Below are 14,951 nucleotides of genomic sequence, written 5' to 3'. Positions count from 1 at the left end.
TTCATCCTTATGGATGGACTTTGAAGCCTAGTTTTATATAACACAGATTTTTGTTTAAATGAGTATTAGCTATTTTTGTATCCATTAATATTCTGCCTTTAAACACAGGATTGCAACTAGGTTGTGCACTTCAGCACACTTTGGCTGCTTCAGCAGCCATTCAAGCCCAAGACAGTCAGTGCCACGGTGTGAGAAGATGCGCCACATGCAGGCGCAGAGTTCTGCGCCTGCGTTTGGGCACTGGGTCACACACTAGCCACCTTGGGCTTGAATGGCCACCAAAGTATGCCGAACCGCACTAGTTTAATTGCAACCAGTTAACTATACGGAAATACACTGTTAAATGGATATTTCTACACTATATGAAGAAGTTATAACTGCTTAACTACCCAGTTAGAAATAAAGTGCTAATCTTTTGTTAATGCTTGAGTATTGTATTTGCATTTTGCCTTATTCAAAGATATGTGATCCTCATCTTAGTGGAAAAGAAGATCCTAACAAATTGAGAGCTTATTAACTAAATTAAACAATTGCAGGCTTTACTATTGAAACTATTACTTACATTTCTGATTATCAGAAATGCTAAGTATCACATACTTCTATTGATAAGAATATATCATGTATTACTTCATTATCATCAGGAAGGTACTTAGTGTAGTGCTTAAGCCCAGCAGTTTCTAATCTGGCAAACTGGGTTTGATTCCCTTTTCTTCCACAAGCAGCCAGCTGGGTGACCTTGGGCTAGTCACAGTTCTCAGAGCATTACTGACAGAACTCTCTCGACCCCACCTTCCTCACAGGGTGTCTGTTGTGGGAACAGGAAGGAAAGGAGATTGTAAGTCACTTTGAGACTCCTTAAGGAAGCAAAAAGTGGGGTATAAAAACCAACTCTTCTTCAGGTTTATTTTAAATGTAGTCATAAGTAGATCCTGAATCCATTACTATCACTTCCCTGAAGTCAGTATTTGAATTCCTGTAGAAAAAGCCCCTTTCCCCTGCAGTCGAGTAATACACTAACAGTGGTTGTTTATTTTCCATGAAATTAAGAAGCATTTACCTATCCAGTTATTTGCCCTTGTTTCTGGTAAAGTTGAGCTATTATTAAGAAAATGTAACAATTTCAGAGTTGTTTTTAAATTAGCTATAAATTCTGTGTAGAAAGACATGACCAGTTGTTGCCAATTAAAGATTTTGTTATTACAAATTGTAAAATCAGTATGTGTCAGGGAATGCTTCACAGAAACAGATGTCCCTTGTATTAGTTACCTAAGGGTACATTGCTGTGTCTACATAGCTGACAGGCATCTTACTGGATACATATAAGACCCTTGTTGGAGGAAAACATGTAATTGGGTTCTCCCCTTTCCCCCCAAAATGGGGTATATACAGATGTGTTTTTTTTCCTTAATGAATTGTTCTATTTGGGCTTTGGAATATAAGGTCTGATGGTATTAGTTCTAACAGACATTGCAGCAATAGTTCATTGTAAAAACTGCACAGAATAATCCATCTTTATTACAAAATATCAAAAATATAAAACTGTACAAAATGCAAAACTATGGCAGTTGCATTTTTAAAAACAAGTGGCTCATTAATTTTCTGCCAGAATTCAACAAGCTGTGCTGTAACTGAAAGTCTGAATTAGTCACTAACCATTATAAAAAGCAATGTTGTTACTACTGTCCCTCAGTAATCTTATCTTACAGAGGACATAAAAGTGTCCTCAGTTAAAGATTGTCACATCTGTAAGAGATCCTTCTCCAAAGCATCATTTAAATTATGTCAGCAGGCTTCAATATAATCTGTACTGTTCTTCTTACAGTAAATTAGATCTCACATAAGACAAATACCTGTTTGTGTTCTCTCCAAATTATAAAAAGAACCTACTGTTTCATGTGAAAACTCTTAGAAATAGTTAAGCCTGGGGAAATGACAAAATAAGTGCTTTTAAAAAGTTGTTGCATAACGTGTTACCTCTGCCTTTTACAACTGGTTCTGCAGTTTAGAGCTGACTAACAATTTCCTCCTGAGGATAAGAGACTTCCTGTGTGCACTTATATAAATTAAAACCAAACTTTCCCCTTCCTATCAAATCCATGATTTCAGAGTCCAGCATTTTCCAGTAGGGCTTAAAACAGCAGTTACTTGAGTCATAGTTGATGTTGCTTGTTCCAGCAGACAAGTTCATTTCAGTTGATCACACTCTTAAATAATACAAATTATTCTACAACCTTTACTTCACAAGGCTTATACAACGAAGTCTTGTAATTTCATAGTTCACTGAGAACTATATGCCCCAGCAGAAAGAAGCAGATTTCTACGGGTGAAATGGAGATGTATGACGGGGGTTGATTTAGTCATATAGGTACCTAACAACAAGTCCTGAGAGCTTTCAGGCAGATTTATATGTCCAGTGGCTGTGGTAAAATCATCTGTTTCTAAGTCCTCAAAAGCTTTCACAGCATCCCACAACTTTACTGTGTTATCCATTGAACCTAACAAGAAATGGGACAAAGTTAACAGGAGCTATAACAATTCACAATAGAAGTAAATCCATCCAGTAAATACAAGGTTGTCAAATTCAATGTCTTAGAATATTAGTGCAAGTGTTTTCTTTGTAAGAAAAAGAATCCCCTCCCATAACAAATGCCATCAAGGCTGTTCCTGAGGATTCATTCTCTCTTGGCAGAGTGGGGGAAGGCCAACACATGAGGATCAGGAACTGAGACAACCTCTCCCAAAAGTTGCTAATACCTCGTACCCCCACCACAAAAAAGTCCTGAGTAGTGTTATAGCAACTGACTGGATCACAGGATTTAAAGTTACTTGAACAGCAACACTGTTTCTAAGTTCCCTATCTGAGATCAGAGACAAAGAAAGACAAGCGTATCCTAATATAAAACTGAGCCTATTATGCTCACTGAGAACACTGCATTCAGATGTTACAAACCTGCGTTAACTATGGTAGGCAAAAATATAGTTTGCTGCCATATTTGTATCCTCCTTTCCCATGGTGAACACAATCAAAAACTTCCATGTTTCAGAAGCCTTCAATCCCACCATGATGCCCTGTTTGCTTCCTCCTCCCAAGCTAGGATTCTAATTTGCATAAACACATGTGGCCATCATGGCCAATTAGTGTTCTAAACTTAAAGGTAAAGGTACCCCCGGTGCAAGCACCGAGTCATATCTGACCCTTGGGGTGACACCCTCTAGCACAGGGGTAGTCAACCTGAGATCCTCCAGATGTCCATGGACTACAATTCCCATGACCCCCTGCCAGAGTTTGCTACATTCCAAGCTACATGGGAATTGTAGTCCATGAACATCTGGAGGACCACAGGTTGACTACCCCTGCTCTAGTGTTTTCTTCGCAGACTCAATACAGGATGGTTTGCCATTCCCTTCTACAGTCATTACCGTTTTACCCCCCAGCAAGCTGGGTACTCATCAACCTTGAGCCGGCTGCTGGGATCAAACTCCCAGCCTCATGATCAGAGCTTTAGAGAGCATGCTGGCTGCCTTACTACCGTGCGCCACAAGAGGCTTCTGCCACAAGAGGCTAAGCTTCAAATGAGGTTTTAGTGCACAGGAAGCATGAAGGCCCTTCATCACAACCAGCAGCCATTATTCTGATCTGTTGAACAAGAAATCTTTATTTACATACCTGATGCTAAAATTTCTCCATCTCTACTGAACCGGAGTGCATAGACTGTATCTGTATGTCCTTTTAACTCCCCTACCATCAAACCATGGCCTATATCCCAGAGAAGTACTCTTCCATCTGTAGCTCCAGTTGCCAAAAATTTTCCATTAGGAGAAAATGCTAATGAATGAACAGGTCCCTTAAAAAAAAAACGTAAAACTGTTACAGAATGAAATTTTAGCAGCTAAACGCCCCCGTGTATACCTTATTTAAAACAACTTTCAAACATCAAAGTGAACAAGCTCAGTTTTATAGATTCTGCTGTCAGACTGCCCCTCATGGCTGATAAAACCAGGTGATGAGAGGATTGGGTCTCCAAATAATGATTGAAGTATTTCTATGTTTTAAATAAGAAATTAGGTTTTTAACTATTGTTTTTAAAATGTGGAAGACCTCTATCTAAAGAGAGCCACAGCCAGCCAGTCAATAACAGTGACCATGATAGATGAATTATTGGACACATAAGGCATCCATGTGTTAGATACCTAATATTCGAACGCCCTACAATTAGCTTCAGCTAAGATACAAAATACTATTTAGACAGTTCCATTTGGGCTTTTACTATTTCAACAGTTACTTTCCAGGCTGTGTCTCAAATTGCTTCAGAAATTATTAGATAATTGACATAGAAAATTCATTTCAGTTTCAGAAAGGAAGTTCACATTATTATCTGTGAGTAGTGGTCAACATGAGCTTTCAGTTATGGAACAGATTATCGATCGTCTAAAAATGAGCAGGTTTGCAGCTCATTACTTAGAACACTACTAATTAATTTCTTAAGACTGGATGGCGAGACTCTCCCTGGCCAAGATGCTCAGATGCAGGCAGGATGTCCCCAGGTAGTTTTTCCCATTAATTTACCTTATGTCCCGTGAAAATTCTCACACAATTCCCACTCAGAACATCCCACAGCCGCACTGTTCTATCTGCTGAGCCTGTAGCAACGTAGTTGGAGTTTGGATGAAAACGTGTACATGTGACATCAGCAAGATGGCCAGCAAAGATCCGCAAAGGCTGGTAGTGATCTGTAGCCCACAAGCTGAAACCAGTACAAAAAAAACATTTCATAACAAGGAAAGCAGATTGTAACTGCTTGTTCTTTAAAAAGAAACCATTGTTTGAGTTACAAGTGCTTCCGATCTTGTTATTTTAAAGAACTAACAGAAAATTTCATGAAGCTAGCTGAAATTTCTATGACCATGGGCAGGCTAAATAAATAATTCTAAAGAAAAATATATTTAAAAGAAATTTGTTTTAATTGTTAGCCTGATAAGCATTTTCACTTAAAGGATATGTGCTAGCTGAGATTTACAGCTCACTGACAGTATCACATTTATATCTAGATGAAAAGCTTCTGTAGTCTTACCGAGCCACCCTGTCATGACCACCTGACACAAAGTAATATCCATAGGGTGAAAACTGTGTGTCCCACACAGGGTAGTTGTGTCCTTTGTATCCAACCAGGCAAGAAAAGGTTAAGAGACTCCACAATCTGATTGTGCCATCCTCTGAAGATGATAACAAATAGTTCCTGTCAAAAAGAACAGTAAGCATATGAAGATAACAATTTCAACACCAAAAATGTACTGCATGTGTCAAATGTGTCAAGATAACTAAATGTTATAACAGTGGACAAATAGTTAACAACCACTTCATCTTAATATAATCAAGGTGTTATTTCTTGTTTATCTTTTATATAAGCAAAGTTTTAAATAAACTTTAAATACTGGTTTAGTACATATTACCTGATTATCATTACACGCTACAATACTATTTACTATAAGCTTTTGGATATTGAACAAATCCTGACTGAAGATCAGAGATTTCAAATAAAGTGACTTTGATAATGTTTTTTGCATCTAATGAGATAATCTTCTGATGCTTACATAGCTATTCCTCCTCAGGGGCCATGTTGGCAATTGCCCTGAATTAAAAACTCAGATTGTATAATGTCTTCAACAAGAAACCTATTTTACAACTATGTTCTATATGAACATATTTGTTTATTTATTAGACTTTAAGCACACCACATCATCATGCATCATCATCTAGAGATTTTACCTATCAGGGCTGAAGCTGGTACCATAGACAGGTCCATTGTGACCGTATAAAATCTTCAACTCACTTGCTGTTTTCTCATCCATGATCCTTTCTAAAACATCATCAGATTCTTTATCTATGAGGCTGAGATCTGAAGGGGGAAAGTTGGAAGTTCACATTTATAGACTTTGCTTCTGAATTGCAATTAACAATTAACATCAGAATGCCCTAAAGTACTTTTCAATAGAATAATTCCATAAACACATTTTGCTGCAAATACTGCAACTTTTATTAAACAACTATTTTGACACTACTGCCTCTTACTAAAATCAGGGTTATTCATGCCAAATTTCCACTAGCCTTCAATTTGCTAGGGGCATATATGTAGCATATCTTCTATATAAGATCACGCATTGTTGTATAGAAGTTAAACCTATAAGAATTGTATTACCTGCTGCCAACTTGACACTACGTAGTTTTTTGGGTGTCACAGACCATACTCTGACAGTGGAATCAGCAAAACCTCCTACAATCATGCTAGAGTCATCCGTAAAATCCACTGCTGTTAGGCCCTGTATATACAAAAGGTACTATTTTAAGTTTTTTTATATTATAAATGATAATGATAAGTGCTTAAATTACATGTTCTTATTCAACGAGCCATCAATAATACTTAAGATGGGAATTATCACATAATATAACAAATCTTTTTATGTAAAATTATGCTATAATTGGGTAGAAGTAGGACAGTCCACAATTTTGACTGGCCTGGAAAGCCAGACATTATTTTCAAATGCCACCATCCTCAACCATCGCAAAAGATGTGTATGGAGACCTTGAGAGAAGGGAGGATTTCAATCTCTCGCTTCAAATCTAGATTTAGAAACTCAGAAACATGAGAATCTCTTGTTTCTGTGCCTAAAAAACCTACTGTGGTGAGCATTTACTCATTTCCTTCCCCCAACTCATATTCTAAAAGATTAGGTCAACAGGTCCAGCACCACTTCCTTCCCGCTCTCCATTATCTTCAATGCATGGCGACCTGATGCATGGCGATGATAGTTCATGCTGAGAACCAAGACCATGTGGTCATCAGAGACAGATTCCTGGTCAGCACAGAATTTTTACCTGCTATCTGTATAATGTTGTTCTTTTGTAATTTAAATAGCTGAAAAGCTGTGCCCATTTATAGTGTTAATAATAATGCTTACATTTGATCAATGTGCACAATACAGCATCAATGAAACCTCTACTCAAAATACACTTCATGATTCTGTGCCTATCATCGGAAGGACAGCGAAAATAGGTTTTATTGCATACTCAAGGGGCTCCCTAAGCATACAGAAAAATAAATGAGGGAAGTATGCTCATTGCCCACCAGAAACCATAGAATGCTGAACACGCTAAACACTGGCGGGGAGACAGCAAGATGAGTATGATAGGGAAAATGAGAGTTCCAGTCCATTGAAGTAAATGAGCACAGAAGGGTGTAACTCCACTTAGATTTGCATTGTAAGTACGTACAGAGGGTCACCCACCTAAATACAACACTTATCCAGTGTCCAATATTGGACATGTAGGCATGCTTACAATAATGTGATATATATATGAAATTATGAGCTATTGTTCATTGTTAAAATTCATAATTTCATCTGTATCTAGTTAACAGCATAACACATTAATAGCATAAAGTCCTGGTTCATGGTGTTACCTTGGACATTTATGCAGTATATGACCACTACCACCACCATGGTCCAGAGCCTCCACAAAAACACTTAATTGTACAGGAGGCTTGATTTTATCATGTGATTCCTATTCCTCAGAGGAAAAAAATAAAGGAGGAGAAAGCTCAAGAAACCTCCAAATGACTAGACAGACATTGGTTTGGATCTAATGGAGACATCTGCAGATTAAAGGGATTTTTGTCCATCGAACAGAAATTCCCTGTCCTTCCCCTCAGATTGCAGCCTCAGTGCTCCTCCAAATGTTGTTTTGGGTAGGAAAGAAGAAGAGAAGAAGAGTTGGTTCTTATATGCCGCTTTTCCCTACCCGAAGGAGGCTCAAAGCGGCTTACAGTCGCCTTCCCATTCCTCTCCCCACAACAGACACCCTGTGGGGTGGGTGAGGCTGAGAGAGCCCTGATATCACTGCCCGGTCAGAGCAGTTTTATCAGTGCCGTGGTCACCCAGCTAGCTGCATGTGGGGGAGCGCAGAATCGAACCCGGCATGCCAGATTAGAAATCCGCACTCCTAACCACTACACCAAACTGATCACGAGGAACAGCTCTGGAGAGGAAGAAATGGGGGGGAACTGGTAAAAACTGATTCCACCTATCATTCTTAGAAACTCTTCCACTGGATCAAAACCATTGTCATAGATAAAGTAGAATAACATGAATTACTCAGATTAAAAAGTTAAAAGTAAATGGCTACAGTTTTTTCTATAGGCTATATTTTATTAAACTCACCTTAGTCTTGATTCTAACCCTGTTTGTTTTGTTTTTGTTTTTGCCTTTTGCTGTCAAGTCACAGCAGATTTATGGCATCCCTGTAGGGCAGGGGTAGTCAAACCGCGGCCCTACAAACCGCGGCCCTACAATTCCCATGAGCCCCTGCCAGCATTCCATGGACATCTGGAGGGCCGCAGTTTGACTACCCCTGCTGTAGGGTTTTCAAAACAAGAGCTGTCCTGGTGGTTTGCCCTGCTATTCTTTGGTGGTCTCCCATCCAAATAATGACCAGTGTCAACCATGCTTAGCTTTTGAGATCCGCTAAGATCAGGCTAGCCTAGGCGATCCAGGTCAGGAAGCTTTTGTTGTAATTAACCCTTTTTTCAAAATTTAGTTGAGTTCATCATTTCCCCTACAGTGGTTTTCCTTTGATATTTAAGAGGTTTCCATGAGATTAGCCTCACCTATAATGTGTACATAAATTGTCCGCAGGATTATGAGTTCCAGCAAAGCAAGTATTTTATGAAACATTCACTTTTAAAAAGTTATGAGTCTTAATTCTCCTGCAAGTACCACAGCGGTCTCAGTGCAAAAGTATTTTGCGAACATTGCCCATGATCCATGCTGTATACTAACCTGATAAGCATTAAGGAATGTGTAGAAACAGATAGAGGGCAAGCAGTCTGGACCAAGACGCACACGCTTTGTGGCTTCCTTCATATTCATTATTTTATCCAGCTTGTCAGAATCCTTTAGCTCAGGAAGGGGGATTCTGTATGAACAACAACATACTTCAAATAGAGCAAGAAAGCCTTCATGCCATGAATGTACAAGTGACATGGGGGGGACTAAATTCAATAAGATTTCTTATTAAACCAAAACACTTCTCATAAAACCTGTTTATTAAAACCTGTTGTTTCTCCAAATGAATTTAGAACTTCCAAACACTAAAGCATTATAATTTTAACTGATTCAACCATGGTCTAGTTGTCACTGAAGTGAATAAACCTGCGTCTGGGCTATATCTCTTCCCATTTAAGGAGTAACGTGACTTGAGCATCCGCCCGTACCAAATAAATAAATAATTCCACACATAAACTAGATGTCACAGAGGACTCTAAAGCCTAGACTGCTTCCTGATGTGCTACTTTTCTATGCAAAAGGAACTTTGTATATTGAAAAGCATTCAGTGATGTGATTCCCCCACATGGTCTGAAGTGGATTAGGCCAGACATAGGTTTATAATCTCATATTATCTTGGATTCTGCCTATAAATTCTGTGGAGGGGGGATACCTTTGGCATACCCATGGCATACCTTTGGCATACCTTTACCTCCCCCAAACTATTCCTAGGAACTTTCCATCATGCGGGACAACATCTCAGCCTTGAGGTGGGGTCACACTCCACAGATGAAAATCCTTCTATCCGTTGACATTTTAGAGAGAATCCAAGCCATTAACTGGTCTTTTTTAGTTTTAAAAATTACCTGTTCTGAGGAGGTGCATTTGGATCTTGCTTTTTACTTTTTGATCCCATGCTATCTTTTTTTGGCTTCTTCTTCTTTGGCTTACCCTCCTCATTTTCCCCCTCTTCATCTTCATCATCCAGAGGTAATTCAATTTCTGGCTCTTTTAATAAGCCAAAAAATACCTGCAAACCAAAGTATAAAGCACAAATTTTCATGGTATAAAAATAGGCGTAGTGAAATGCAGAACTAATCAGATAATACCTTCTACTGAATCAAGAAGTTGCTGAATAGCTTAAAAATAATTTTCATGTTTCTTACTAAACCTCCTTACTAAATTAAATTTCTATATCCCAAATAATGTTAATCAACTAGTTGCATTACACTGGTCAAAGCCAAGGGCCAAACTGGTATTCATATCAGGATAAAAATTAAGGATCCAACATCCATGACGATGGGCTCAGAAAGCTGTCTCATCTCCTTTCATTTGATCTATGCAATAAAACAGTTTTCTGACTCTCCCTGTCAAATAATTCCTCAATTAATTCTTCTCTGCTTAGAACTAAAGTATAAATTACCATGCACCAAGGATAAGGCACCATGTGGTGAGACCACAGCAATCATGAATTCTTACTGGCCTGTCAACCTAGATATCCCTGACAAAATACTCTGTGGTGTTATTTATGTCCTACTGAGTGTAAAACTATCTGGATCATACCTTTGCTTTGTTAGCTTCTCGTTTTGCCTCGCCAGCCAGACTTCCTACCATAGCATCAATTTGTTGTTTACTGCGAGGCATTCCATCAAATATATCAATGTAAAGATGCTCTTGAACAATATTCCAGATCTGATTGTTCTGTTTTTCCTGAAGGTGTCTCTTCAAGAGCTGGTAAGAGTCACGGGAAATGCGTAGCACAAACTTGCTTGTTCGAAAATCCAGCATTGTCTCATTCCCTCTCATGTGCTCTTTTTTGGTTAAACTCGATAATACACGCAAGTCATCCTGGTAATAACACTCCTGATCCCCATGAAACCTAGAAGGAGGATTTAGAGACTTAAAAGATGACAATCTCCTAAACAACTTGAATTATATGTTCCTCAGAGCATCTTGAAATAGCAGTAAGTAGGCATGTACCACAGGCATTTGCTTATACCAAAGCATGAAAGCACAGAAAACAGTTGAGACTTTTCTATGCTGCTAAGGGATCCAGCTAGGAACCCTTCTGTAACAGCATCACTTGGTATGAGTACAAAAACTAAAGGAACTCAAGTCACAAGACACTTGAGACTTTTCCAGCACTGGGCAGAGTGAGCACTTTCCTGCCCTAGCCTTTCAAAGCTGGTGAGAACATAATCTGTAATAGGAAACAATACATAATTTCAGTGAAACTCCTTTATCAGCACAAAAACAGCACTATTGTCTATTGTTTAGTCCAGAAAATAAGGTTTAAGTAGATAAAAATGTACATAAAGTGTTATCAGAACTGAACACAATGAACCTGAAGTTATACTTCAGATGTATAGAATTACAAGTAAAGCAAATGTGTCTATATACACAACAGTTATTTGCCTAAAAATAATCCTATTTAGCACTGGAGGAGGAGGATTATTTGGGGTTTCATTGTATTTTGTATGTTTAAATAGAATGTGTGAGCTGTAAGGGAAAGGGCATGGTATAAATATTTTAATAAATAAGTACCTGAAGTTTATTATTATAATATACAAAATAGCTGATACTTCCATAATTGTATCTGTCATATCCTCAACAATATAATGTCCTGGGCACTTACTGGTTCTCCTTCCCTTCCTAAGATATATATTCAGAAAGCATATTATGTTCCTGATGCCCCTCTTGAAAAAGAACCACAGGGGAAAATGCTACATACACCACTCCCAGATCATGACACAGCTTTATATCAAATCTGAAGATCAACAACAGATTTAGCTACCTAAAAACGAGAAAACAAAAATGAAATTACGTGTATAAAATTATATTACTTTTCAAAGAAGGACTTTGCTTCATTTTCATGCCCATTGTAGACTAGCTCCAAATACATGTGCACAAAGAGGGGATAAAAAAGTTGCGATAGCTCAGCTCGATGACAGTCCAGAGCACATTCAATGAAGTGTTTCAGTCCGCTATAATAGTCTTCATAGAGTGCTGGGTCTCCCTGCTGATTATAGGCAGACAACACTGCACTCACATCTGGTTGATCTTCCATGAGGACACCAACTGCAAAGCATCAACATATCAAATAATGTTTGTACTCTGTATTATTGTAATATTTCAATCATAAACATGTCTACTTGGAAGTCCCACTAAAATTCATTGACAGAGATGACTGATGACAACTAGGGTCATGTGTGGCGGCGTCCGAATCCAGGTGGCCGTTCCAGACCAATGCAGGTTTATGTGCGCCAAGTTACGCAGCGGCACCCACACTTCCCCTTCTCCCTGTGGTGTGGCGCTGACTGCGTTGGCCTGGAACAGCAGATTTGGACGTCGCCACGCACAATCTTAACACATTCATGATTTAAAGCCTGATTTCCTTTACACCAGCAGTCCCCAACCTTCTTGTAGTCGAGGACCACCTCCGAGGGTGGGAGAGAGCTGGCAGCCCGGCCACAGCAGCTGCACATAAACGCGCACGCGCAGTTGCCGCGCATGCACGTTTTGCCACTAGGTGGCGCTAACGCGCATGCGCAGAACAGCCACACATGCACGTTTTCGCCAGCAGGGGTCGCAAACACGTATGTGTGGCGGCTCCGCGCGTGCGCGTTTGTGTCGCTGGCGTGCCAGCGGCCGCGCCTGCCTCTTCCCCCCCTCTCGCTGCGGGGGGAGGGGAAGGCAGGCGCGGCCGCTGGCGGCCCGGTACCATGGCCTTAACGGCCCGGTACCGGGCCGCAGACCGGGGGTTGGAGACCTCTGCTTTACACAACATTTGCTGTCATATTCTAGACATAATCATGGTAAAGTTGAGTCTAAGATGCCCAGAATTCATAAGGAAAACAGTGACAAAAATTGTTGGTGATTTGGACGCCTCCACGCACAATCTTAACACATTCATGATTTAAAGCCTGATTTCCTTTACACAGCATTTGCTATCATATTCTAGATATAATCATGGTAAAGTTGAGTCTAAGTTGCCCAGAATTCATAAGGAAAACAGTGACAAAAATTGTTGGTGATGCTGGAAAACTTATCAACAGATTTTTATTCAACTGAAATTCCTTAATACAGTGTATTCAGTCCTTCATTAACTGATTAAATATTACAGGTTCTTCTGTGCTAATGATATACACTGAGAAATTATGAGTAGTAAAGAGTCACACTGCTTAGTTTAGATAGATATTTGGAAACTGTTATTATAGTGTTGTTCTTATCTGTTTTGTACTTATTTAAAATATTCAGTGGCTCACCTTTCTCCCAGCCAAGTGGGACTAAAAGCTGGTAACCAAGTAAAGAGCAGTTCAAGCAATCTTCAGCACACCTCCAGGTAGAACAAAACAGTAACAACTCTAGCCAAACACCCTGCAAGACACTCCCATTCATGCCCTAAAATTCTAACAATTAACAGAACCTCAAATTTCTGTTTCCTTCTTTTAAAGTTTTGTTGTCATTTTTAAAAGGACTTCTTATTTTTATATTTCAATGTGAACGCAGGAACACACAAAGTTGCCATACAGAGTTAGACCACCAATCCATCTCAATAACTGTGCTTCCAGTTGAATTCCGGATCAGGCTTAAGGTTTTGGTCATCACCTTTAAGGCCATACACGGTCTGGGTCCAGTGTACCTAAGGGATCACCTCTCTGCCTATTCCCCTCAAAGAGCCTTACACTCCACCAGCTCCAACCTCCTGGTGATCCCTTGACCCAAGGAAGCCCACCTCAACCAGGGCCAGAGCTTTATCTATTCTGGCCCCCACCTGGTGGAACGAGCTCCCAGAGGAGATCAGGGCCCTGACGGAGCTCAAACGATTCTGCAGGGCCTGCAAAAGGGAGCTCCTCCACCAGGCATTTGGTTGAGGTCGACTAGTACCACCGCTTCAGATCGGCCCCCCTCAGCCTCCCTCCTCCAACCAGCATTGCAGGCTCACCCAACCCACTGGGCCATCAGTAAGCGTTGTGTTATTGTTCTTCCCAATGTTCTATTGTTCATAATGTTAGTTATTATGTTAATGTGTACTGAGTTATTTGTACAGTTATCTCTGATGTAAACCACCCTGAGCCTTCGGGGAGGGCAGTATATAAATGTAATAAATAAATAAGAAGTTTATCTACTGCAGCCTATCAGCAGTTCTTCAAAGCCTCGTGAAGAAAAAGGGGCTTCTTAATCTGAGTGTTTAACTGGAGATATGAGAGACTGAACCTAAGACATTCCGCATGCCAACTATATACTCTGCTACTGAGCCGCTGCTCATTGTAAAATTGCACACTACTTTGGGAGGCTGTCTAAATAAAACTGGGAAGCCATACAAGAAACTGTAAACTTTGCGGAACCTTCTCATCAAAATTAATACAGCTCTAAGTTAACATCTAATTTCTATTTCAGGATCCATGACCATGTGAACTTGAAAGTAACTCACGAACAGGCTACTGCCAACCCAATGCAGTTTGCTGTTCCCGTGATGAGTGTGACAAATATTAACTTTGCCGCCTCCCCTGGCACAGCAACTGGGCAGAGTTGCCTACAGGTAAAGTGGCCGGGACTCTGGGGGGGGGGGGGGGTCCGCGCGCCTTCTCACCTTTCGCGGGGGGTGCCAGGGGCACCGCAGGAGGGGCCGGGGCAGCCGCGGGAGCGACGGCCGCGCCAGCCTGTCCAAAAGTGACGGAGCTGAGCAGCACTTCCCCGGGCCCGGAGCCAGCGACCCCGAGGCTGGGCTCCTGCCCTTCCGCGCCGTGAGTCGCCTGCCCGCCGGGCGCCGAGGGGCTGAGCTCAGCCGCGACCTCATCGTTGAGCAGCCGGGCTTCTCGGCGGAGAATTTCTTCGGACTCGCGGAGGTTGCTCCGCCGCAGGAACTGCAGCACCGCCAGCAGCGTCTGCCGGTCGGTGGGCAGCTGGGAGGCGGCCGGTGGGGCGGCGGGGACCGCCGGGGGCTTCGAGTCAGCGGGGCCCCCCACAGCCTCCCCGTCCGCGAGGGGAGCCGCAGCGGCTGCCGGGGGGGGAGGAGGGGCGGGCGCGGAATTCGCCGGGGACTGGGCGGGAGGCGGCGGGGCGGCCCCGTCGGGGTCTGGCTTCACCGTTACCGCCTCGGCGGGTTCCTCCGGCAGAGCCGCCATACCGGA

General features: G+C 41.2%; 1 protein-coding gene across 1 annotated transcript; it reads right to left on the bottom strand.

Annotated features, from left to right (window-relative positions):
* Positions 1-1,479: 1,479 nt before the first annotated feature.
* On the bottom strand, positions 1,480-14,945 carry TAF5 (TATA-box binding protein associated factor 5). Its single transcript, XM_077349604.1, has 11 exons — positions 14,411-14,945; positions 11,661-11,895; positions 10,381-10,696; positions 9,684-9,847; positions 8,833-8,968; positions 6,198-6,318; positions 5,768-5,897; positions 5,073-5,237; positions 4,568-4,745; positions 3,668-3,845; positions 1,480-2,495 (listed from the first exon to the last, which is right to left on the bottom strand). The coding sequence occupies exons 1-11, from the start codon at positions 14,943-14,945 to the stop codon at positions 2,278-2,280; spliced, it is 2,376 nt and encodes a 791-aa protein (XP_077205719.1). The 3' UTR covers positions 1,480-2,277.
* Between the last annotated feature and the right edge of the window lie 6 nt (positions 14,946-14,951).

Source organism: Paroedura picta, chromosome 8 (genome assembly GCF_049243985.1).
Source record: "Paroedura picta isolate Pp20150507F chromosome 8, Ppicta_v3.0, whole genome shotgun sequence".
Lineage (NCBI taxonomy): Eukaryota > Metazoa > Chordata > Lepidosauria > Squamata > Gekkonidae > Paroedura > Paroedura picta.
This window is presented reverse-complemented; position numbering and strand designations above follow the sequence as displayed.

What these genes read in the sequence shown, in the direction of transcription:
- TAF5 (XM_077349604.1), bottom strand. Translation starts at nt 14,945, where the DNA reads ATGGCGGCTCTGCCGGAGGAACCCGCCGAGGCGGTAACGGTGAAGCCA. An exon ending in GAGAAGCTAACAAAGCAAAG is followed by an intron (nt 9,848 to 10,380) that starts GTATGATCCAGA and finishes TTTGGTTTGCAG; the next exon opens with GTATTTTTTGGCTTATTAAA. An exon ending in ACCAGCTTCAGCCCTGATAG is followed by an intron (nt 5,238 to 5,767) that starts GTAAAATCTCTA and finishes TCTTTTTGACAG; the next exon opens with GAACTATTTGTTATCATCTT.